We start from the raw sequence: 26,002 nt of genomic DNA, 5'->3' as shown, positions 1-26,002 counted from the left end.
TGATGACGTCTATTATTTTGTCTTTTTTCTATCTCGAAGAAAGCGGGCTTGTTCATCCGGCGTTAAGTGTCTTTTTTGTGTTGTCGTCAAGGAAGAGAGGAAGAAAGACGGAAGTCACTGAGAAAGGGGATATTTTGAGCTGTCATGTAGTGGAGTTTGTAACTCTCTGGAATGAGCAATATGAAGAATGGAAGCAGACGATGTGACTATCAGAGAGCAGAATTTCCACAGCCAAGTGAGGGAGTACATTGTAAGTAAAAGAGCGGCTAGTGGATGCTAGGCGGCTAACGACGTCCTCTAATAGTCGGTGGCTAATGCTAGTTAGCTGGAGCTGTCAAAGCTGACATTGTGGTCCACGTATCTCACAACATCAATTTTGTCCACACGTGAGCGTACGGTCACTACTAATTGAATATTACTGTCATTTTAAATGAAACAACTGTGACTTAAATGCCAACAGAGGCGTGTAAAGTACACAGCCACAGAAACAGCAATTTGAAACGTATTAATAACGCCATATTTGTTGACCAGATATGATGTATGACCTGTCACTTTAATCGTTATGGACAAATACATAGTGTTCATTTTGTGGGTTGTTTTGTAGCTAGTAAACATGACGTGGTGTCCTCAGGGCTCCATGTTGACACTGAAACCATAAAATTAGATTAGTGCCAGTAATCAGGTTGAAGTGGGATAATGTGTCACCAGTCTGCTGAACAAAAATAGATCTTTTATATACTCATTACATCGTATGGACAATATATCATATTATTAAACACCTGTTTATACATCAAAAATATGCTCACAATGGCAACCACTTGACAAAGAATGTAATTACTGGGTGTGGACATTAATTGCATTTTTGTCTCAACGTCATGTCCCATTGAGCTGTGAAATACTGTCTCTCAGTGTCAACCATCGCAATACGTATACTATACACCTGCACATGTATTATTTGTCATTGGATGGTGCTGATCTATGAGTGCTCATATGAGGAAGGTTTGGAGGGGAGAGGCGAGCGTTGTCGTTGTCGTTATCTCCTCCCACAGTGTTGTGTCTAATGTTTGTGCTTTATCAGCTGTGAGCACCTGATTGCTTCCATTGAGCAGCAGCAGGACATGCGGTGACTTAGGACAGGCTGAGTCATGCCGTGATACCAAGAGGCTCGGTGTGTGATCACTTGAGCGACACTGACACGCTGCCAAGTGCTTAAGTGGCAGCATCTAACATTAGTGCCATCCCGGTCTCTGTCACAGTAGGAGGGCGGAATGTGGAATGGGATATAACTGGAAGCATATTTAGAAGCTACAAACACCTTGTGAGCCCTGTTATGTGTCTGGGACCAGCTTTGGCTGAATTAGTGTCATAAAACATGTTGATTTGAAGATATAAATTGCACTCACTTCTCTGTAGCCTTCATAAGGAAAAGGCTTCTTTTGACTCATTTCTACTCATTTCAGATTTGCTTCCTCCTGTTTGCTGTACTCTACATTGTCTCCTACTTCATCATCACCAGATACAAGAGGAAGACGGGTTAGTACAACATCAAGACAGTAGTTCCAGTCTGCATTTGTTGACACTGAGCATGCTTTATGTGATGTACTTCACAGATGACCACGAGGATGAAGATGCCGTTGTCAACAGAATATCGTGAGTTTATTTGTTGAAAGATGAAGATGACTATTATTTTACTAACCAGTTCACTGACTGTGCGGACTGAGCTCTTAATAATTGAACATATCAATTATAGCAGAGGAGTCCAACGTGTGGCCTGGGTACCATTTTTGATGTTTTTTTATTAGGCCTCAGCACATTCAGAAAATATGATTAACAACAAAAATGCTGGAAAAAAGAGCAATAGAGTTTAAATATTTTCAAAAGACAACCCCTTCAGTACTGGCTATTTTTGACAGTTTTGAATATATAAACATGGAACCTTCCCAAAGAAAGATTAGACTCCTGTCTTTCATCTGGAAAAAGAAGTTTATTTTTACCTTTAGTAATCAGCAGTAGAACATAAGTGCATTTCAGGAAGATGTCACTTCCCGACTAGAAAAGATGTGAAAAGATACATTTGAAGCATAACTTTCACTTTGACACAAATATTTTTTTGCTTATATCTAAACAACTATAAACAACATAAAAAGGCTGTTTTACATCATCATAACAAATTATTTATACATATAACACCATGAACCCCAATGTGTTAAACCTCTGCACGCTACACTCCTCCACGCTCTCTCACTTCTTCCTTCCTGTTGCCAAATAATCTAACATGTATGTTTTGGAATGTGGGAGGAAGCCGGAGTCCCCGGAGAAAACCAACGCATGCACAGGGAGAACATGAAAACTCCACACAGAGATGGCCGAGGCCCCCTAGCTGTGGGGCCTGTGTGCTAACCACTCGGCCGCCGTGCAGCCCCCTCCCGATCTCATGACTGTGTAATGTAAGAATAGTCAGTCAGTCATTTTCTACTGCTGGTCCACGGGAGTCGTGGGCATGCTAGAGCTTATCCCAGTCTTTGGGCGAGCGGCGGGATACACCCTGGACTGGTTGCTAGCCAATCACAGGGCACATACAGACAACCAAACTATGGACAATTTGGAGTCGCTAATTAAGATGTTTTTGGAATGTGGGGGGAAACCGGAGTCCCCGGAGAAAACCCACGCATGCACGAGGAGAACATGCAAACTCCACACAGAGATGCTCGAGGGTGGAATCAAACTTGGGTCTCCTAGCTGTGCTAACCACTCGCCGCTGTCCAGCCCCTAACGTAAGAATAATAAAAGTCCAATTATTAAAGACATTACAACATACAACAAGAAAAAGTTAATACTAGTAATGAACATTGTGTCAGCATTAAATCAAAGATTTGCCATAAGATGCCATAAGGAAGTTACAAGCGACTGTCACCTTTTGTGGCGTACGTGCTAATTTACTTTTTTAAAATGTCACTTGACATCTTTGCTTTCCGCTCTTGAGTCGCTCCCCAAATATATTTGCTTCAACTCTTAGTATTTTCATAACTCTACAATTCAGACATGATGTCTTTATTTGATGATAAACAAGCACAAAATAGCCTAAAGGCAATGTGCACACTGTTTGAGTGTGCTTTGACACAAATAACTCCCCTCTTTATTATTTTGTCAAAATAGCTGGAACATTAACCTGATTTACCAACCAACGTAATAGCCGGAAAATATCAGAAACACCGAACTCAAGAAGTGATAAGCAAGTTAGAATTCATTCATTCATTCATTCATTTTCTACCGCTTTTCCTCACGAGGGTCGCGGGGGGTGCTGGAGCCTATCCCAGCTGTCTTCGGGCGTAAGGCGGGGTACACCCTAGACTGGTCGCCAAACAACCATTCACACTCACATTCATACCTATGGACAATTTGGAGGCGCCAATTAACCTAGCATGTTTTTGGAATGTGGGAGGAAACCGGAGTACCCGGAGAAAACCCACGCATGCACGGGGAGAACATGCAAACTCCACACAGAGATGCCCGAGGGTGGAATTGAACCCTGGTCTCCTAGCTGTGAGGTCTGTGCGCTAACCCCTAGACCACCGTGCCGCCCAAGTTAGAATTACAGTATGTTAATGTTGACATTGGTCTCTACTGCCCCCAAGTGGAAAAAAACTTAGTGCAAGCTTATTGAGTCCTTGTTTGTCCATGTCACATCTACAGTAGTTTCCTGCATCTATGTGTGTTTCCTTTGCAGGTTATACTTGTGCACCTTCACCCTCGCCGTCTCAGGTGGCGCCGTCTTCCTGCTGCCCTTCTCAATCATTAGCAATGAGATCCTCCTGTCCTTTCCGAAAAGCTACTACATCCAGTGGCTCAATGGCTCCCTCATTCACGGTCAGTCCATCTCGCAGCTCTGATTTACATGTTTTTTCTTCTGCCCTGTGATTCATGTGAGTCATTTTAGATCGTAACTTATTAGATTTTCTTCCAGAGTTTATTAAATGAACCTTTTGAACCTGATACTGTGTCGGCATGTTGTAATATTTTCCACTGCAAGTGAGTTGAAACCAACTTGAAGTGTAATTTTTCCTCAACTTCCCAGCGTTCATGAATGCAGCATGAACAGAGCAAAGCCAAAGCAAGTGGGTTGCTATGTTGATTTACCACCAGAGGGCGTTAGAGTCCATCACATTACAGTCATACCAGCCTTCTGTCACAGTGAAGGCCCTGCCTGATAATGTTCATTTTCCATTAGATTTGGTAATCATTGAGCCAAAACTGTATTTTATCCAGGTCTGTGGAATCTGGTGTCCCTCTTCTCCAACCTTTGCCTCTTTGTCCTGATGCCCTTTGCCTATTTCTTCTTGGAGTCGGAGGGATTTGCCGGATCTAAAAAGGTAGATATTTTCAACATTTTAAACACGTTTGTGTATGCAGGGCTTGTGGCAGCAGGTGCCTGGTCGTTGCCCTCTAGCTGACTCACGCCACTGACCGTAAGCGCCAGCACACAACGCTCATTAAGCATGAAAGTCTGAATCTGGTCTTCACCCAGCGCCACGTCCTGACAAGGCCTTCCAATAAGGCCATAGGCTGCAAACGCTTCAACACTGCTGATTTAAAGCCTGATTCCTTGTCGCCCCCCCCCCAAAATAAAACTTCAAAAGGACAGGCTAATAATCGAGTTGTAAGGCTCGGCGAACTTCCTCGTTTAATTGATTACACTCCCCACCACCGCCACAAACAGCCTCAAAAAAAAAAAAAAAAGAGTGAGGCTGGGGGCTCGTGTTCCAAACGTCCATAAAGCGTTAGCGACATGACAGCACAATAGAAGATTTACTTTTAATACACCTCTATCCTGTGTCACAGTTTGAAACAGCCCTGCTTTATGTCGCCCTGGCAAAAAGCACATAAAATGTCTCCGTACTGTAGTTGCTCTTTTTGTTCCTCCCCACACTAATTTGTTTAGGCCTGATTTCTCCAGTGGAGGCTGGGAAGCCAGGGAGGGCCTCATTGCCTTTTTGTTCTGCCTCCTTTCTCGTTCTTTCCACCAATCTTCCATTATAAGGCCAGCTCTGTTCAATGTTGAACTACACAATATGTGTTTTAATGGGTGTATAAACCAGGGGTGTCCGAACTTATGGAAGATTGTGATGGCCACTTTTGATATTTTGTAAGCATAATTTAAAAAAATGCTATGTCTTAGCTTTGTGGTGTAGTATAACATGACTTAAACTTTTGCCCCAAACAAATTTTCCCAAAATTACTATTAATAATTAATTAAATTAATAATAGTATAATAGTATTTTTTCCTTTAATATTTCAACTGTATGTTATATTTTTCTTCATAATATTCAGAGTTTAGTTTTCTTGGTAGAATACAACCTTTTTCTCTTAATATTTTGACTTTATTCTCCTAAAATTACAGCCTTTTTTACCCCATGTCTGCTGTTTCCCCCCCAACCCCAACTATTTCTTCTTGTAAATTTTCCTCTCCCAATTAGGACTTTATTTCCATAGTAGTTTGACTTTATTCTCATTAAATTACATTTTTCCTGCAACCTAATTTTCAAAAACTACAACTGTACTAGTTTTCTTCTCATAATAAAACAACAATTTATGTTTTATTTAATATATTAACTTTATGCTACTAAAATACCGTTTTTTCCCAATACTATTACATTATTTTCATAACATTGCAATTTTTTTTCTTCTTAGATTACAACTTTTTTTAAATATTTTGACCTGATTTGCTGTTGCCTTTAAAATTTTGTTTTAGAACATAACTCGGACCAATAAAAAAAAAATTGCCAAAAAAGCAATACAGGGAGCAGGTGATGAATTGGAAAACATGACCCTGTAGGGACAGAAATGACATGTCATGTCATGTGATCATGTCGAAATATCATTGGGCAAGATACTGAACCTCCAGTTGCTCCTGATGTTGTGTCATGAATAGGTAAATGTGCTAACAGTCAAACCGCTTTGAGTGCCTCGGAGGAGGAAATGCGCTATACAAGGGCGAGAGGCGGGGTACACCCTGGACTGGTAGCCAGCCAATCACAGGGCACATATAGACAAACAACCATTCACACTCACATTCATACCTATGGACAATTTGGAGTCGCCAATTAACCTAGCATGTTTTTGGAATGTGGGAGGAAACCGGAGTAGCCGGAGAAAACCCACGCATGCACGGAGAGAACAAGCAAATGCCACACGCGGAGAACCCAGGTCTTCCCGATCTCCTGACTGTATGGCCAACATGCTAACCCACTGTGCGGCCACATCTATTTAATCATTCTCAGAAAATAACAACGTATAGACCTTAACTATGTGAAGTATGCTTAAATTGCTCATGACATAAAAACGTCACGTTTTTTGTAACCAGATTAATCAAAACACAGCCATGAAAAAGTGATTGCCTTTCCGTTAAGACATAACTGAGATTAATTGAGATCTGTCAGTCTGGAAAAAGTTGTAAAGCTTTGGGATTTGCGCAAACCACAGTGCGAGCCATCATCCACAAATATTGAACCTTCCCAGGAGTGGTCGGCCAACCACAATTACCCCAAGAGCGCAGCAATAACTCATCCAAGAGGTCACAAAAGACCCCACAACAGCATCCAAAGAACTGCAGGCCTCACTTGCCTCAGCTAAGGTCAGTGTTCATGACTCCACCATAACAAAGACACTGGGCAAAAATGGCCTGCATGGCAGAGTTCCAAGACCAAAAACACTGCTGAACAAAAAGAACATTAAGGCTTGTCTCAATTTGCCAGAAAACATCTTGATGATCTCCAAGACCTTTGGGGAAATACTGTGTGGTTTTAATGAGAGTATGAACCTTTTGGAAGGTGTGTGTCCCGTTACATCTGGGAAAAAAAGTAACGCCACATTTCAGAAAAAGAACATCATACAAATTAATCATACCAGGAAAATATGGTGGTGGTAGTGTGATGGCCTGAGGCTGTTTTGCTGCTTCAGGCCCTGGAAGACTTGGAACCATGAATTCTGCATCTGTTTGTGACCTCAAGCTGAAACCAACCTGGGTTCTGCAGCAGGACAATGATCCAAAACACACCAGCAATTCCACTTCTGAATGGCTGAAGAAAAAACAAATGAAGACTTTGGAGTGGCTTAATCAAAGTCCTGACCTGAATCCAATTGAGATGCTGTGGCATGACCTTAAAAAGGCTTCATGTTGGAAAACCCTCCAATGTGTCTGAATGACAACAATTCTGCAAAGATGAGTGGGCCAGAATTCCTCCACAGCGCTTTAAGAGACTCACTGCACGTTATCACAAACGCTTGATTGCAGTTGCTGCTAAGGGTGGCCCAACCAGTTCTTCGCTTGAGAGGGCAATCACTTTTCCACACCACTGGACATGTATACTTTCATTTTTTTCAGAATAAGCACTGTCGGCCGGCACTATATTATTTTATCGTTTGTTGAAATTCAAATTAACTTGGCCTTTTTTGGGACATGTGGGTAGGGGAAATGCTGAGTATGTCTGTATATGTGTATGTATGGCATGCATGTTTGCTAAGGAAGGGGTAGAGTCCACCCTCCCCATTTAGCAAAAAGGCCAGTCAATCATGCGGCTAGCAGCAAATAAGTTTGATTTTGTTATACAGCCATATTACGCCTCCATGCCAATAACGCTATGAGAGCGCAATGTCGTAAGGTTTTATGTGGCATTTGAAGCTTGTGCACAGGGAGCTCCCTCTGACTGCGGAAATGAAGCCAATGATGGATTTAACGGCTAATGTCGCGAGTCAGCCTTTTCATGTGGCCGCGTTTACCTTTGACGACGCACTAAAAGACGCCACGAGACGGGACAAAGATGGAAACGTGGAGTGTTTTTTTAAACTTTAACTGTTCACCTCGTTCTCTGGAGTGATTCATCGTGTTACAAATTGTCCAAATTGTGGATGTATCAGTGTGACTTGATGTTATGATCCGAGGTTTATTTGCTGCTGTAAAATGTCTCCCGCTTTTACTGCCGGGTGCTCAAATGCTCGCAGAAGAGCTTTAAAGGTCATTCTTCAGTTCAGGATCATTTTGTTAAAATAACATTTGCCCCACTGCGTCTTATGTTTTTATGTTTTCAAGCACCACTGGCATTATCATAACCGCCGCATGTTTTGACTTGGCTGAAATTATTTCTACGTATCATCATAGAATTAATAAAAGCTCTAATTACCCGATGTGATGAGTGGGATATCTTCAAGCTATATTTACTAAAAACAAGCTGCTAGCCTGTACATGTGCGCAAATCTTCTTTGTGGTTACCTCTCTCTCGTGATGAGTACAGCGGAACCACGAAAGTCAAATGACCCGACGCTTGTACAATTCACAAAAGGACCGCAAACAAGATGGCAGCGTCAGAGGACTTTGCAAGTGAAAGTGTTACGATAGTGAGGGTCTGAAGAGACGGGAAGGGAATAGTGCTGATATTATTGGAGTGGCTTGATAAGCGTGCAGTGAGAAAGTGCTTGAGCGCGGTGTGGAAATGTGTTGGTAAAAGCCGTTGGAACGAGCGTGACCCCTTGACTGACCCAGCAAAGGGCCAGCAGGTTTCATCTGGCAGTTAAAGAAACTCCTCATCAATCTCATCCTAAGCCTTAACCCGCCGATGATGAGGAGTGTGTTTATTGTGGAGGGAGGGGCGGGGGCAAGAAAACGTCTGGCGTGGTGTTACTAAGATACTGGTCTTTGTTGGCGCTCCACAATGGGGGCCTGGATATTTATTTCAAATCTCCTGAACATGCAGACATTTTTCCCAGGCCTTCTATCGGCAGGGCCGGCCGGGAATATAAAGTGGTGTTTACATACCTTTCTTTAAGGTCACAATGTCTCCCTAAAGCTGTCCGTTACAATGTTGGTTGCCATGGTAACATATTAGCTTGAGCTTGGAATTGTAAAAAAAGAACAAGCAAGTTGCTCAGGTTTTTTTCTGTCCTCCTTGAATGAGTTTTGCTGGAGCGTCCTGTGGCTGCTTTAAATCAAGATGTCATTGATTATACGCGCCAACTGAATGCAACACTGGAAGGACACAAACAGGAAGTGAGTCTTTCCAGCTTCCACTCTTCTTTGAGTCCGTTGGTGAGGTCAGAGGTGGTCATCCCAGCATGTCTATATGGACTTTGCTTGGTGCAGTGAAGCAACTAATGGCTCTCGTGATTGATTGATTGATTGATGAAGAGGTGCGTCTTCATCATGTTAGTTGATGAAAAGAATCATGGATGTTGGTTCTCTCAGGCTTCTCGCCCTTACAGCTACTTGTAATCAGAACAAGATGCGGTCACTTTGGCTGGACGTGTTTTCAGCGGTCATGTTTGAACAATACGACGTGGTGCCGATCATTTTCCATGCGCTGGCGTGGTTTTTGAGAAGTCTTATTAAGAGGCTTTAGAAGTCCATTGCACGGCTTTTTACAGGCTAGCATCCGTGTCCTCTGCTTTGCGTCTCCCACACGGTCATTGTAGCGCGGCCCTCAGCTTGAACGATGCGCTAATAAGCTCCTCAGGCATCTGGCATGTCTTTAGCCCCCCCCTCCCTCACTTACACTCTTGCCCCTTGTTCCACACGCCTCTGACAGCCAGCAGAAGGACGGTCCGTGGGATGATCTCCTCCTGCTGACCCGATGAGGATTGATGGCAGCAATTTGGAAGCTAAACTGTCTTCTGTTGTGTGGACAGCAGTGACATGTAGTGTCTTGTCCACGTCAGAAGATCATGCTTCTGTTATCCAATTTTCACTTTGTGGTCGCTCTGATCCATACACACTTTTCTTGGAAGTTGTTCCGCTGGTGTACAAGCGGAGCGGCTGTTAACCAGCCCCTCGCTCGATGTCACTGCGAGGATCGGGGGATGCTGAATATTTCAGAGCTGCTATATTTAGCCCCAGCTACACAATTAGACTGGCAAGAATAGAAACTTCCTTTTCTTTTTTTATTCTCTTTCTGCTGCCAGCTTTCACCGCTTGACAGTTTTCTTTTGATGGCTGATGTCTTCATCGGACCTACCTATTTATAAAGCATACTTTCTTTCTGGAGAGAAGAAAAGCACAGAGTTGAGTCGCTGATGAGAATAAAAGAAGCTACTTGGAGCTTAAACATAGGGCTGATAGTAACATAGACAAGCATTGCCTTTGCCCTAAATGATGTGAATGGCTAATGTTTTGAGGCTTATAAATGATTGAGAGGCCTATCTAAAGGGAATACACCTTCAGCATGGCATGGCCAGCTCTCTTAAGGTGGAGCGGTGCGCTTGAGCGGACGCCGGCCTCCCTGTGGCTCCTTCCTGTCCTGGTGCATCCTTAAGAGAGCGCGTGTGGGACGCGGTTGCGGTCCCTGAAAGCATTCCTCTCTCTCACCTCTCCTCGATCCTCTCCTGGGAGACAGATGCGCTCAGACGCCGACTCCTTTCCTCCGCCAGTCGCTCTCCATGTCCTCCTTTTGCATTCACACTGCACTCCGCCCTGTGAGGCGCTTGGTTGCGCAAATCAGCACAAGGCCAAGTTCATCTCTTGTGTCAGCTCTGTGTGTGTCGATCTGCATGGACGCTGCCAGTGGTTTCCTGAGTTGTTATGCTTATTTAAATCCATGAAATGTCTTCAGGCTAATTTCATGCCTGTTTAGGTCTCAAACGGCCCACTTCCCTCGTCACCACTCTAACGTTGCCTGTCAAGAGAGTGCAGTGTCCAGCTTAGCCACACTGGGGCAGTCCACAACCTGCCCGTCTTCCTTGCTGCTGGCTCTAGAAAATTCGACTCTCACTGAGGCTTTCACTGTCAAAGCAGAGCCGAGGTGAGAGGCTTATCCAAACTGTGAAATGACAAATCCTAGCACCGGCAAGTCACTACTGTTTGCAGGAGTGTGTGTTTATGTAGGTGTGCACCGTTTGATTGTTTAGCCTTGGTTGGAGGTCTGCAGTCCGCATTGTGGAGGGTGCAGGTGATTTCCATGAATTTAAGAAGAAAAACAGACTGTCTGATTGAGTTTGCACAATTTAAACCATTTGCACTCTGTAAAGGAGAGCTCATGATTAGCGGGGGCAACTTTCAAAGGGAGACCCCCTTCGTGTACCTGTTGGCCAACGCTGAACAGCGCCCGCACTGCCATCTCTGTTAGTTGCTAACAAATTGCTCATGTGCAGCCAATTTATGCAGAGCGCCCCTGTTAGTGTGTGCCTGGCCGCCTAGTTGGCATGTCTACACCAGCGCCTATCCATCTCGCCGTGCTAGACAGCCTGGCTCTCCAGCAGTGGGGGGAATGGAAGCTGTGTGAACAGGTAGAGGGCCACTTTATTAACCACTCAGCAGTTTGTGACCCGGAAAACCCAAATTACCCCAAAAGCCTCTCGTCTGCGCGACCCAGGATACAGCGGTGCTAGAGGTGCTCCTAATCGGCCCCAGATGGGAGGCCTGCTCTTGATCGAAGACAGTAGCTGACCCAGCCGGCTTTCATGCCCCCCTTCTTTTTTCATTTCACCTCTGCCAGCGGCCCTTAGAGCTGCTTTATAGAGCGCAATATGTGTGTATAAAAGAGCTGTTTTACGCAGGCATCCGTGGGAGCGTTTATGTCATGTTTGTGTGCTGAGAACGTGTGGCTGGATGAGAGGAAGAGGCACGTCAAGGCAAATGAAAACATGACATCTGATGGGAGCTTTTATGATCTGTGGCGAGACTTTACAAATACTCTCCATCATACTGATTTTTTTAAATTTTCTACCAGGGCATTAAGGCGCGCATTCTGGAGACCTTTGTGATGCTCTTCTTGCTGGCTCTGCTCATCCTGGGTATCGTGTGGGTAGCATCAGCACTCATTGACAATGATGCTGCCAGCATGGAGTCGCTCTACGGTACGTTCTCTCTTTGGACTCAATTTACTGGGACCGACCTATACAGAATGTTGGGGTGCTACAATACATGCATCGAAACAACAACTAAACATGTAATATGGAAGTATTCACCATTAAAAGCCACTTTAAAGAGGTGGGTTTTGGTATGTGCTATCAGGCAGTTGTGTATTGTTGCACCCCTATTAGAATGTTCTATTTCCTTTCATTTTATTTGTGTAGTTACAGTCATGGATTAGACCATTGGTTAATTTTAATGCCTGGTCTTTGCTTGGACAGATATAATGATGATAAGTAAAATTGCTCATCAGAGTTTCATTTAAGAGCTGATATCTACCAACTTCTGTGATTTTCTTAATAATAACCAAAACCAATTAAGTTCTTACATCAATAGCTATAGCATTGTACTGCCAAAAATAGCTATTTTTGTTGTCATTATTATATTTGTCCAATAAAGATAACTTTCATTCATTTTTTCCCATGAATAACAAAGAATTTGTCATTGCAGACCTCTGGGAGTTCTACCTACCGTATTTGTACTCCTGCATATCTCTGATGGGAGGACTGCTGTTACTCAGTAAGCTTTTTATTTACATTATATCTAGTTGAAGCACACACTAAATATCAGAATTGCATGAACTGGGTGGAATTCAGGACTTTTAACACCGACAAGGAGATACGCCGAAATAAGTCAATATTTTTCAAGTGTATGAATAAATCTGCCGGTTGGTAATTAGTCAACAACAATTCACACGTCATCATTGGAATGTATTCCATCATTTAGCAATAATTCTATGTAGTGGAAAGTTTGTTTTGAAGTAATCAAAGCAAGCCATCACCATGGTGATTTTTTTTCTGTCAGAGAGGATCACCATAACCACACAAAGCACAGCAGATGTCATTTACACACTTTCAGGCTTTAACAACCACACATAAGAGCTTTTGACAGCTATTTGTATATACAGTAGCATTCTCATTCTCTACCCATGTAGCTGAAATGATCAAGATGGCCCCCTGGTGTTTAGGAGGCACTGTGGGCCAACAATGGAATGTAAACCGACTGTTAGTGCTGAGTGGTGTCAATTTGTCTAAAGTGTTATTTGTCTCCTACATAGTGTGCACACCTGTGGGATTGTCAAGGATGTTCACTGTCATGGGCCAGTTGCTCGTGAAGCCAACGGTAAGTCGTTTATCAGCACTATGGATATCAATGTCATACCATTTGTGGGAAAAATATCACCTCTGAAGATGCCCAAAAATGAAAGTATACTGGTTACTTCAAAAATGATTGCCCAATTGAAGGAGAACTTTAAAAGAATGAGGAGAGAGTCTGAAAGCTGTCGGTCTCAGGTCTTCATGCATCCAGCAGAGGACTACAAATACGTCACCAACTCATCCTCCCATCTGCCATCTCTCCAGTCCCACTTTGGGCCTAATTATAACCCATTTCATGTCCTCTTCAGATCCTGGAGGACCTGGATGAGCAGATTTACTGCATCCATTTGCAAGAGGAAGCCCTTCAGAGGAGATTAAACGGTATGTCTGTAGGAGACGTGTTGGCACATTAAAAGGGAGGGGTGGGGTCTGACGGCCCTATTGGGTGTGATGGAGCTACACTGGAATCAATTAGCAGACACACACACTCACATACACACTTGACATGGACATCTCTGTCCCTCCATGGCAAGACTGCTTTATGTTTGCAAAGATTTTGATGAAACATTCCCTTAAAGACACTCTCAGCACTGGTAAAACGATGCATTTAATGTCAGGCTAGAATGGCTAATGGTATGGAAATGAATCTTTGACAAGAACGTTTGGCTCACGTCTGCAGTCACCGATTGACTTTTTCACACAGAAATTAAAAGAAGGCGTGTCCGCTCCTCTGCCCTCTTTGACTTTGTTATCAAGCAGAAGTCTGAGGAAGTTTTTACCCCTAGCCTGCATTTCCTTTTCATGCCCCCCCCCCCTTGCAAATTCCTTGTTAACACTAAATAATGTCAAGAAGCAGGAAGTATTTGGGCCACGTTCCAAAACTGACTTTAATATTAAGTCAAGCATGCAACCAAGTGTACAAATGAAGAGGACGAGAGTCTTTTCACACCAGGGAGGTAAGGCAGATCAGGCCCTGATAGCGCATGTTTTTAAATACTACGCCGGCCTCCTCCATACAGCGTCACCTGAGCGCCTCATTCCACACTTCCACGCTTTCAGCTAAATGACAGAATAATTGCAATCTCTTGCTGATCATGCCTACAGCTCTTTGATGTATTCAAGGGCACAAAGGAGAACTGTGGTCATCTTCTGTGCGAGTTCAGTAGGGAATTGTCAGTCCTGAAGGTGTTTATGTACATATTGTGTACATGCTCTCACACTAGCTTCAAAGCAGTGGAGGTTTTCTTGCCGTCTTGTAGTTCACGGAAAGTTCATGGACACACAAAAGACAGTACTGTCTTTACTCCAAAAGTCTAAAGCTGTAAGAAGGGCGGGTGTCCTCTGCATTCGATTTAGCTGAAGAATAATGAAGGTTATTGAGGAGGAAACTCCAAAGTATTGAGCCATCTAAGGACGTACACATATGGTGCCTGAGCCCACACCTAAAGCACGGCTCTTTTGCCATGAGTGGAAGTGGTGGTTTAGGGAGCGCCATGATTCTATGTACACGTACGTGACACAACGACTGCAATGCAATTGCTTCTTGATGCCCAACATAATTCATAGTAGAAATGGAATCTATCCATCCATCTTCTTTCGCCCAACCTCCCTCTCCCCGGCAACTTTGTCCAGCTCCTCCTGGTGGATCCCGAGGCATTCCCAGGCCAGTTGAGAGACAATCTCACCCTGAAACCCTAAACACCCCCCCAGGGAGGCGTCCAGGAGGCATCCCGACCAGATCCCTGAGCCACCTCATCTGGCTCCTCAATCCAGAGGAGCGCAGTGGTTTTACTCTTGAGTTTCTCCCATATGACAGTGATCTTATCTAGGGGAAGCCCAGCCACCAAAAGGAGAAAACTCATTTCGGCTGCTTTTACCCGCGGTCTCGTCATTTTGGTCACTACTCAAAGCTCATGACCATCGGTGAGGGTAGGAAGTTGAGAGCTTTGCCTTTCAGTTCAACAGAAATAGAATACAAAGACTCAACGTGATCCGAACCATGACAGGTCCAAACACACAGCACATACATACATATATGTTTACATCTTGCATGTAATTAATGGCACCTTCCATTGCATAAATAACCAGGATGACTTGAATAGAAAGCCTGGAAATAATCGACAAAGTCAGGGAAATTGCAGTAAAACTACAGAATAGAGGTGATGAGACAAGCAAACAGGTCGGGCTTCAACATCATCATCATCACTCTCTGAACAGAGTTCAACAGGTAGCGTTGTGGAAATGGGGGTGCATGGACGTAATGTTGTGTTGCTAAGGTGTTGTCCTTGTAGGACCCTGACATGCAGACAACCGCACTTGTGTCCAGATGCTCTGCGGCACAACGACCTTGCCAGAGCCTCCGTTGTCTCAGCGTGCTCTTTTGCATATTTGCCAGTGACGTCATTGTAAGGAAGGTTAGAGAGGGTATGTGGCTTTGCTGGCTGCCACAAGCCTCACTCAGCATCTCTGCCTCGCTGTAACTCAGTCTGCCAGAAGAAGAGAAGGCAGGATATATTTAACTTCAGTCAGCGGTGACGTCACTTCAGATACTGCTGTTGACATGCTGCCAAGGCTCCATTACTGCTTCAATCAAGTCATGATACTGTCCTTTGTTTCTTCTACTTCTTGTGATTTATTTGCTATTACGTACATCATATCTGTCACATCAACAATTCATCTACCGTGGATGACTTGTGAAGCACACAAATAACACATTAGTTCCCTCGGGGATGAGCATCTTCCGGACATTTTCTTTTGTGCTGGGACTACTTTTGATTTAAGCCAGCACCAAAGGATGGCTTTTTTGTCTTACAACAAGGTGAAAAGAAATACACTATTATCTTGGGGTGTAATGGTACCTTTTATAGTCACAGTTTGGTACGCTCCCAGGTTTTGAGGTCACAGTTCGCTTCATTTTGGGTACACTCGGGGAACAAAATACAAAACAGCTTTAGTGATGATAAAATTTAACCTAAAAAACTGCCAGCAGGTAATTCTCCCGTACAAAAATGATCAAATCCAATATAAAAACTAATTTTAAAAAGGAGATATACATACATACATCCATTTTCCATGCCACTTATCCCCATTTGGGTCCTGGGGGTATGCTGGAGCCTATGCCAGCTGACTTTGGGCGAGAGGCGGGGTACACCCTGGACTGGTTGAGGTACACAGTGGTGGAAAAAAGTGATTTTTCTTTATTTATATATATTTGCATGTTTGTCACGGACAGACTTGAGACCACAGGCACAGTTCTAGTGGCAGAAAAAAGCAGAAAAAAATCTCAGATGAGCAGAGGGGAAGATGGTGAGAACAGTCAAACTCAACCCACAGACCACCTCCAAAGACCCACAACAGCATCCTGGTGCAGATGGTGTCACTGTGTATCGTTCAACTATGATTTAAAGCGGAAACCATCAAACCTGACTCAACCGGAGATGTTTTGTAAAGAAGAATGGTCAAAAAAACATATACGACTGTATGTGTACCGTTACACCCTTATTGTAAAGAGATCATGTATCATGATATGTTGTTGTTCTTCAGGATCATCCATGTGCACCTATCCCAGAGGAGGCCTGGTCAACCAGCTCAGTAAGGAACTTGACAGTATCCGAAATATGAGAAATAAACTGGGTAAGTATCTGCATCACGTCTTGTCTTAAGAATTGAATTTAAATATGCTCGGCCAGAAGCTTTTTGACATATTGCTGACAGACATTCCCTTTCAGCCTGTCTGCTTTTATTTCTTCATTTGGACTCGGACCAGAAGTGGCTGATAATTTTCCATCCATTTTAGGGTATTATAAATGAGGCCTGAGGCTTTTGGGGAGCAGGGTGGGGGTTGAGGGGGGGCATATAGGCACTTAGGATATTGGACAAGAAGCTAACTTTATGTTGTAGGGAGCCTTTTAGTGATGTCATTAATTTAGAAGGATGGTGCTTATAAAGTGCGGCTGGCAAACTTGTCGGGCAGGCAGGGCGGCTGCACTTTGAGGAGGAGGACTAACAAGGTTGGAAATTGAGTGGATTCTGGGAGCAGCAGGTCGTCACATACACATCACTACACGTGCCACTGTCCATCAGAGCCCACGAGCAAACACATGACATGACAGCACACGGTATATCCATCCAGCGTCACCTTTTTATCCACCATCTATGAGACTTTCTCACCATTAAGTAATCATGATGACTGCCGCTAATTAAAGAGAAAGAGGCTCATTTTTGAAGAAAATAGCTGAGGGGGGTGGCTGTGATGAGAGGAGAGTGTGTTTGCTACACACAAGTATGATATGATATGTTTGTGTTGTCAGTGACGCTCCAGGCTGAAGCTTGAATTTCTTCATTATCCACTGATGAGTAACATGAAGGAATTCTGTCATTATCACCTTTTAAAAAGCTTTGTTATGCAACACCAGCACAAGCTAATGACATCCTATAGAAAAGATGTCTCGTGAAATGTTTATTTTTGTCTTGAATTGGGTGGGTGTGCCTAATGCTGTGGCCATATTTTCCAGAGAGAAGAAAGCAAGCGTCGGGTTGGGAGAAGAACCTGTTGTATCCCATGGTGATGCTGATCCTGTTGGCAGGAACGGTGGGTGAGCTGTCATTAAGATAGCAGCTGTTACTACTCTGGGTGGGAACCACCTTGTCTTTAATGGTCGTATAATGGCTGTTTAGGACGCCACCATCAAGTGGGATGGAAGCAGTACCATACTGTTGTTTAACGACAGTCTTCTCCTCTCTCCACAGACGATCTCAGTTCTTTTGGTGGTCCTCAACATCCTCTACCTTCTCGTAGATGAGACCGCCATGCCCAAAGGATCCACGGTAATCCCTCTCTCTAACATATGTGTTTATACCCCCCCCCCCACACACACACACACTCTCTCTCGCTCTCTCTCTCTTGACACACACACACACACACACAATGTAAAGCACTATCAGCCCTGCCATGTTCCCTGTAGAGACATAAATCAAATTCCGGATATGCTCAGGTGCACGGTTGGAATAAAAGGCCCGAGCAGATGTTAATCAGGGCTCCAACTTGTGTGCTCTTGGCTTTTGTTTTGGAAGCTGATTGAAAGTCCTGTCACAGCAGATGCAAAAGGAGCGTGCGGCACGACTCAAGTCCACGATGGCTGAATGAGCCACTCTTCCTCCCTCGTGCTGAGGCTCACATGCAATGTGTTTGAAACTCCCCTTATCTCAACGCATCCACACTCACAGAGCTGTGTGTGTGTGTGTGTGTTGCATTCTTGTCTCAGCCAATGCTACATCATGTATCTTATTCCTGCCCTCTTTCAATTCACACTGACAGCTCCATCCTCAGTTTTATGATGTTTTTACAGCACAGAAATCCACTTCCTCTTCACTACTAATTGGTTTAGAACTAGACTGATGCTACATGCAGGTCGTGGTTAATTGGTCCCTCACCCGACCATGATAAATGTATTTACGCAAAGTATGATTCAATGGTAATAAACAGAATATTTTCTTAGAAAACCTGTTTGACTTTCTAAATATGGGTTTCAACATGATTAGAGCCCCGTAGACATGACATAACACTCCTATAGTCACCTATACGCACATATTACCTCATATAGTGGACATGAAAACCAATTATGAGACATAACTCACACATTAGCTGAGTGTGAATGGTTGTTTGTCTATATGTGCCCTGCGATTGGCTGGCGATCAGTCCAGGGTGTACCCCGCCTCTCGCCCGAAGACAGCTGGGATAGGCTCCAGCACCCCCGCGACCTTCGAGAGGATAAGCGGTAGAAATGATGAACTCACACATTAGCATTGGAAAAGTTCCTTATCATATCTTGAACATAATGTGGGTTGAATCCATGGCATTGTCTGATTATCACAGAAGTGATTATCACTGCTGCTATTGTTCATTACATCACATTAGGGACACAAGAGGCAGCCAGTTTTAAGCACAGCAAGCTACCGGGCTAACTAGTTAACCTTCCATTTATGTATTCTAAACTTAATAAAGGGTTTTTGACAGAGTAGGGAGAAGCAAAAATGTACCACTTCCTCACGGAATAGGGGGATAGCTTTTTTCACTGTGTATCCATGGCTAACTCCATGCAGTGCAAGTTAAGGTAATGTCTTCTCAACGTAACGTTACTGACCAGTATATACTACATTAGACTTGTCTTTTAATATTTTTCACTAATAATAAGCCTGAGTCAACCAATGAAAACCTGCCATAGCATGAGAGAGCGATGTCTGACCAACAATAGGCCATACTCAACTACAAAACATTATTTATTAAAAATGTCAGCGTGCAGCTATGAAATTCGAACCGCTAAGCGGAAGAGGGAGGACAAAACGATGCAGAGAAAGTGTCCATCGTGACATGAAGCAGCACAGACTGTGGGAAAGTCAAATGTTGAGTGGGGAGGACACAATGGATTTGCCCTGTCAATGTTTGCCTTCCCTGCTAAGCATGCTGAGCAGCACCGCATGGAAGTGCTGCAACACCGTGATGATGATGGCCACGATGAAGAGGGCAAACCGGTGCATGGGGGAAAACGTACAGCGAAGCGACAGCTTGTTTTACAGCGTGATGCACAAGCACTAGGGACTAATAAAAGTCCACCACTTGACACGGTAGTTCCTTAGTGGACTGTGAGCTCAAGCTTTAGTGCTAAGTTGCTGACTGTGACATCACAAGTTCAAGTGACCAATGATCCATCTTTACTCAGGCATAACAATCAATTCAAACATTATGTGGAATTGATGGTTGGTCCTTTCAACGGTGTACAGTGTATGGTATCATAACTCTGCTTTTAACACGCCTCATTCACACCCGGTCTGCCTGAGACTAAGAAGATGCAGCAGGAGGGATCAGTGTTGCAAACTTATTTAGCACGTCTCATTGTTCCACAGTGGTGCAACACTTTTGTCTTTTGTTTCCCACAGTCTTTATAGAAGAATATGTGCTCATGTCTCATGGCCGATTATGCATCACCTTCTCCCATCCTATTAATATTTAAAAAATCATGAATCGCTTAGTTCATTCATATAATGGGAATGATGTAAAAAGTGGTGCCATATGGTTATTTAATGGTCAACTATTAGAAAGTGATGTGTAGGAAGGTCTTACTGTTGCAGTCGTAATAAATTTGGGAAGCACTTGGGACTACGGCACAGATAACACAAATCTTCACCGGGGTTCCTCCAGTGAATGATGATGCAGAGCAAACAGTGTGTCTTTTGGAATGGCTCCCATTCCTAAATCACACATCCTGCTCATCTATCACCGCAAGTACACAATAGAAGTATACTCAGCAGTTAAGCTCTGCTGGATGAGACCAAGTTAGCTCTGTGCTCAGACTGCAAAGCACAGCCAGCAAGGTGCTGGCCTGTAACCCCAAAGCTGCCCCTGCTTCACCCTTCCTGCTGCTGCAATGAAAAGAAGTCAACTGAGAAAGTTTGCTGTCCTAAGCTGGCGCATATGCCACACACACACACACACACACACACACCATCTACCCCCCCCCACCCCCATTAATGAATGACATCACATACCGTCTGCTAATTGGCGGTGTAAGACAGAGAGCACTGCAGCATGGCTCTGCAGAAAGCTCCCAGGGATGACAGTTGCATAAAAAGGCATGAAACAACCTGCCAGACCACCCCCCCTCCCTCCCTTCCTCCCCCTTCTGGCTCCTTTACCAAACAAATCAAGATAACGACACTGGAGGTGGCAAGGAAAGATATCAAATGTAATTAGAAAGAATCATCTCACAGTGGGAATATATTCCAACGTGGAAGTCGGGGTGTGTTTGTATTTCCATACATTTTAGGAAACCTTTTATTGACATTGTGACCCTCCATTACTCCAATATGTGCTGGCAGAATCGCACACTTGCTTTAGCGCCAACAAACACGTGCACACACCAATTTATGGCGGCCGGTCGGCAAAAAGATGGACGTAATTTTTATTTATGGTGCGGTTAATGGATTTATCGATGATGGTGACGAGCCTGCTTCCACACAAACGAAGTGGAAGTTTTTTGCGTGACTTCCTTGGCTGAGGTCTCCAAAGAAAAGTGAGCCGTTGGCGGTCACGTCTTCCTTGTGGACTTGTGTCGCACACAATAGAAGACAAAGAATGTTGGAAAAGCAAATATTTATCATGCCGGCTATGTGCGGCCTTTTCCCTGATTCACTTTCAAAAGACCTCAGGGTGTGTGTGTGTGTGTGTGTGTGTGTTTGCTCTAGTATTTGTTGTGTTGTTTTGATGTTTTTGGCATGCACGCTCTCCTCACTCAAATCAATGTGGCGTTTTTTGTTGGAACACCTGTTCACATATTGTACGACGGGCCGTGATTGGAACAGGAGACTCTTTCATGCGCTTCCATTCACCACCGAGCCACTTGGATTGGCTCCTCAAGTGGGGGGGGGGGGGGGATTCTTTCCCTCTAATTGTGTAGCATTCTTTATTTTGGGTCTTTGAATAACTGGGCTCTTCTTCCACCTTGCAGGAGCACGGCATCGGGAGCACTCTGTCCACCTTTGGCGTGGCTCAAGCTGTGTTGGAGATCATCCTCATGTTGTATCCTTTCAGTGACCCCCACCACCCCCCCATCATGCTCCACGGCCAACAGCAACATTGTCGAGGCAGCTTTGTTTACTCAGGACATAGCTGAGGCACACACCTTCCGGAAGACATGTTGTCACCTTTTATGAAACGCTGAAAAGGTGAAGACTCCCAGCGGCTGAGAAGGACGACTCCACGAGGCGGCTTTCTTTCTTTCATTCTTGTTTTGGTCCTTGACTGATTTGCTGACCAGTTATTTGATGGCTTCCTCTGTGGTGGGCTTCTACAGCCTTCGCCTCTTTGAGGGGCTCACTCCCAGGAAGGATGACACAACCATGACAACGGTAAAGATGGGCTGAAGTGGGGGCAAGGGTGCTGAGAACGTTGTGAAGGTGTTTCATCTATTTCCTCCTAATACCCCCTGATGTTGTCCCTCAATGGCTTTAGTGGAGCTGTCCAATATTTGTTTGTGGGCTGCGCAAACACCAGCAAAGTGCAAGCTCTTTTCTTGTACATCAGAGGGCGGGAGGCGGAGGGGGGGGGGAGGAGGAGAAGGAGGATGTGAGCTCCTTTTGGCCCACAGTGGTACCTATTCACTTGGTAATGAGTTTGGGAGTGGTGGAGCTTGTTAACCGGCTCTGGAGAAGCTGATAATGAGCAACTTGACAGGCAGCAACTGTACAATAAGTGAGCATGGAGTGCTGTGTGAACGTGTGTGAACGTGTGTGGCCGTCCACTCGTCATACTTGTACACTTTACTAAGTCAAACCTCCATTTCTAGATCATCGGATGCTGCGTGTCCCTTTTGGTGCTGAGTTCAGCCCTGCCCGTCATGTCCAGAACTTTAGGTGAGTACTGCTCCGAGTCTAACGTCATTACGTGGGCTGAATTGGACATCACGGCGCACCGGGAGGCGCATCCCTCCCTGCCGCCACACGGGCCAAACGTAGTGATGTTAGCTAAAAACGACAGGAGCAGCAGCGTCAAATCACAGTGGCTCTAATAAACATGCAGAGTATAGAGCACAGCTGTTCAAATAGCATCACTCTATGGTGTGTGTGTGTGTGTGTGTGTGTGTGTGTGTGTGTGTGTGTGTGTGTGTGTGTGCGCGCATACAGTGACTCACTGGAAGCTTTACTAACTATCAACAGGTTCTGCTTTGTGACGCTGAATAGATGAAAAGGAATAACTGAGTGCAAAAAAAGTAAAAATACAAATGGGGATTTTCATGTCTTTGTGCGTCTGTTTGGGAAACGTGCATGGACAAAATTGCTTGACCTTACAACTTAGCACTAATGCTATTATTTCCATCTGGACTGTAGGGGAACATCAGCTAGCTTAGCTTACCATCGGTTACACTGCATTCTGCCTGTTAACATGCATTGGTCATGCCATCTCCATTGGTGAACATTGGTGCATACGTGCTACGGGTGTCCCCATACAACGTTTTCACTTCCAATGTGATACCGATATTGATTCCATATCACCACAAATAATACATATACTGTATATCCCACCAAACCGCACACGTGCACAATCACACGCTGATCTGGCGTTCCCTGCGAAACAAAATAAAATCCATCCCAACTCGTAATTTATTCTGTACGTGACGTGCAAAAACACAACACTGACAAACACTGTCCATCCAATGATAAGAGCTGATTTGCATGTATTCACTTCCACAGCCAATCAATTCATGAAGAGCCCATCACGTGCTAAAAGGGGGAAATTGCAAGAGACACAAACGTGGGCCGCAGACAGATACTTGAATGCGTTTGGGACAGCCCTACACTATAAAAATACACACCCTCTGGAAGTAAGTACACAGTGTACATACTGTACTGCTGGAAGTATTCCATTTGAGACACGGGTCAATGAAAGTTGATTCTGTGGCGGACCAACGTGTTGTCCTCTGCTGAAGCTTGTCTATTCCACAATCAGACGTTCCCATGTGGATAAAAATCAAGAAGCCATCAATTGGCGCTAACCATGAGAAGCTGACCACACTATCGACTGGGGTCCGCCATCATCGCGGCCCAGCGTCTCTTCACAGGCAATTTTGTTAAAGGTCCTCGATGCCTTCCAAGTGCTTACTGTGGCTGTAAATAGATCTTTGCAGACACGGGATCGATTGGCCAATCCATTTGACCACAAGATGTTACACGAGAGGCAGGATGACTCCTTCACTCTCATCTCTGTATCGGGACGATGACCCACAGCATCCTTGAGTAGAGCGTACGGTGTCCCCTTGTGATTGGACGAGCCTAGATCCATCACAATGTTGAAACGGGGTCAAAGAGGAAGAACCACACCTTCATCTTTGTGGAGAGATGAGTCCTCCTGCATGACTGCAGTGCTTAGTCACCAACCACTCGCCCATTTCAAAGTACTGCAGAGGCTCATGAATGACGTCCCAACATTCCCAACATTCCCAGTCTTCCAGCCTACTTGTTGCTGTAGCATGGTTTCACTTCTGTATTTCTAACAAACGTCCACGCCGTCCACAGGCATCACCAGGTTTGATCTGTTGGGAGATTTTGGGAGATTCAACTGGCTGGGAAACTTCTACATCGTCTTTTCATACAACCTTCTCTTTGCCGTTGTGACCACGCTCTGTCTCGTCAGGAAGTTCACCTCCGCCGTGCGAGAAGAGCTCCTCAAGGCCTTAGGTAAGCTACATGGCAAACACACGCCAACGCTTTTGTGTCTCACCAAATGTCTCATCTCGGCCCGGCCAGGTCTGGATAAGCTACAACTGTCCAACACCCCCACGGATCCTGAATCTGGGAAGCTGTCGGCCAACGGGCATCAGAAAACTCTATGAAAGGATGGATGGCTCAACACAGACGCACACCTGAGCACAGCCAAGGGAGATGCCCACAGGACGGCCCGCCTGCTGAAAGCTGAAAGGGATCGGAGAAGAACTTAATAAAGCCGTGCGGTGTCTGGCGGATGCTGCAAATGGAGGCTGAGAGCCATTTTGCCACGTGACATTCCATTCCCCGGACCTCGGATGGGAGCTGGGACGGAGCCAAGAGGAGACGGAGGAGTGAGGGGGGCTGCAGTCAGCTTGATGTGGACTTGGGAGCATGCACTCCCTCAGCTGTGCTTCTACCAACCACTGTTCCTCTTTTTAGTCGCCTTTCCGCCAAGCGCTGCACTTCAGGTTCGTCATTGAAGCCAGGAAGACGTATATTTAGGGAAAGGGAAGAAAATAAACCAAACCGTACTGCAATTTTTTAACAATGTACTTTATGCTCTTTTATTAGTAATATGGAATGGTTTCTTCCACAATGTGTTTCATATAACAACATGGTCACGATTATGCCGCTCTCCCACTGTACAACACTGGACGGGCTGGCCTCAGGTTTACTCCACTGCTTTTCCACTTCACCACAGTCCTGGGTAAAACTAGGAAAACCGAGCCGCAGTGAACATGTCAGTGGGAAACCCACAAATTGGCCACGGGAAGACGTACCTGCTAGAACTTTGCAGGTGCAGTTGAAAAGCTTTGAGCCTGATGATGTCATTAGTTCCAACTTTGAGGTGCTCCACATTTGAAATGGGAGTTTACCTTCACAATTGGCTTCCACCCCACTATTGATGTAAAAATATTGTATATTGTGTGTACATATGACAGTCGGGTCTTCGGTGAGTGCAGACAAGCATTGTGTTTATATTATATTCGTGGTGAAGGCCTCAGTCCAAAGGTGAGCAATCTCAGAAGGTCTGCTTGGACCAGCATGACTTGCTCATCTTCTCCACTGTGAAGTCGTGGTCGTGCAGAAGCACCGTAAATGCCTTAAAGGACGAGCGTTAACATTAAGGCCGTTTCCTTGTGGCGTGGTTTTGGTTTCCAGACAGTTCCACTGTGACGCTCGCACGCGACTGTTGTCATAGAAACATGCAAAGAGGTGGTGTGTTCTTATATGGTGATGTATTTCTATATGCAGTAGTTACTGTTCCTTTTTCATGAAATATGGGAATATGCAGCACTGCTCTTCTTAAATCAATCTCATTAGACTTTTGTGGAAACCAGAGCAGGACCAAAGATCTGCTGTTAGGGCTGGATGGATTGATATTGAATGAGCAGCTTTACCCAAACATTAGTTAGATTATCACGTAGATTGAGTCCATGGAACGATGTCTCGTTGCCACAAAGTGGAACCGCAGAGATAGACAAAGCACTTGTGTGATTTCCAAGTGGTTCTTCTACAAAGTGGGCAAGTTAGTTGTGGCCCTCTTCAGCCTCTAATGAAACATCAGTCAGATGCTGTGAAGCAGCTCAGTCTCTGCATGTCAACTTTTTGGGGTACATGTTTTGTGAATGTATTTTTTAAAACTATTTCTCAGTCTCTTGTGTTTTTTTATGTCTGTTTGCAAATAAAAGTTAGAAAGAAACTTCGTTTTGTGATCATCTGTGCATAAACACAAGAAAGATGCTTTTCCAAG

At 44.5% G+C, this 26,002-nt stretch overlaps 2 protein-coding genes across 5 annotated transcripts in view; one reads left to right on the top strand and one right to left on the bottom strand.

Moving 5' to 3' along the window:
- The first annotated feature begins 4 nt into the window (after positions 1-4).
- On the top strand, positions 5-25,945 carry lmbr1 (limb development membrane protein 1). The gene is made up of 17 exons (XM_058059934.1): positions 5-250; positions 1,461-1,533; positions 1,611-1,650; positions 3,728-3,867; positions 4,267-4,370; positions 11,712-11,838; positions 12,344-12,412; positions 12,951-13,015; positions 13,299-13,371; positions 16,534-16,623; positions 17,505-17,581; positions 17,740-17,817; positions 21,495-21,565; positions 21,804-21,894; positions 22,332-22,398; positions 24,058-24,219; positions 24,289-25,945. The coding sequence occupies exons 1-17, from the start codon at positions 188-190 to the stop codon at positions 24,372-24,374; spliced, it is 1,476 nt and encodes a 491-aa protein (XP_057915917.1). The 5' UTR covers positions 5-187; the 3' UTR covers positions 24,375-25,945.
- Positions 20,683-26,002, bottom strand: part of rnf32 (ring finger protein 32) — a 41,674-nt gene continuing 36,354 nt past the window's right edge. The window contains exon 9 of one of the 4 annotated variants that reach the window (XM_058059936.1): positions 20,683-22,509. The gene's annotated coding sequence lies outside the window, so the exon portion shown is untranslated. Of the gene's footprint in view, positions 22,510-22,551; positions 24,962-26,002 lie in introns of those variants that run through there. The other 3 variants (XM_058059937.1, XM_058059938.1, XM_058059935.1) reach the window with 3 other exon arrangements.

The sequence above is a fragment of the Doryrhamphus excisus genome, chromosome 21 (genome assembly GCF_030265055.1).
Source record: "Doryrhamphus excisus isolate RoL2022-K1 chromosome 21, RoL_Dexc_1.0, whole genome shotgun sequence".
Classification (NCBI taxonomy): domain Eukaryota; kingdom Metazoa; phylum Chordata; class Actinopteri; order Syngnathiformes; family Syngnathidae; genus Doryrhamphus; species Doryrhamphus excisus.
This window is presented reverse-complemented; position numbering and strand designations above follow the sequence as displayed.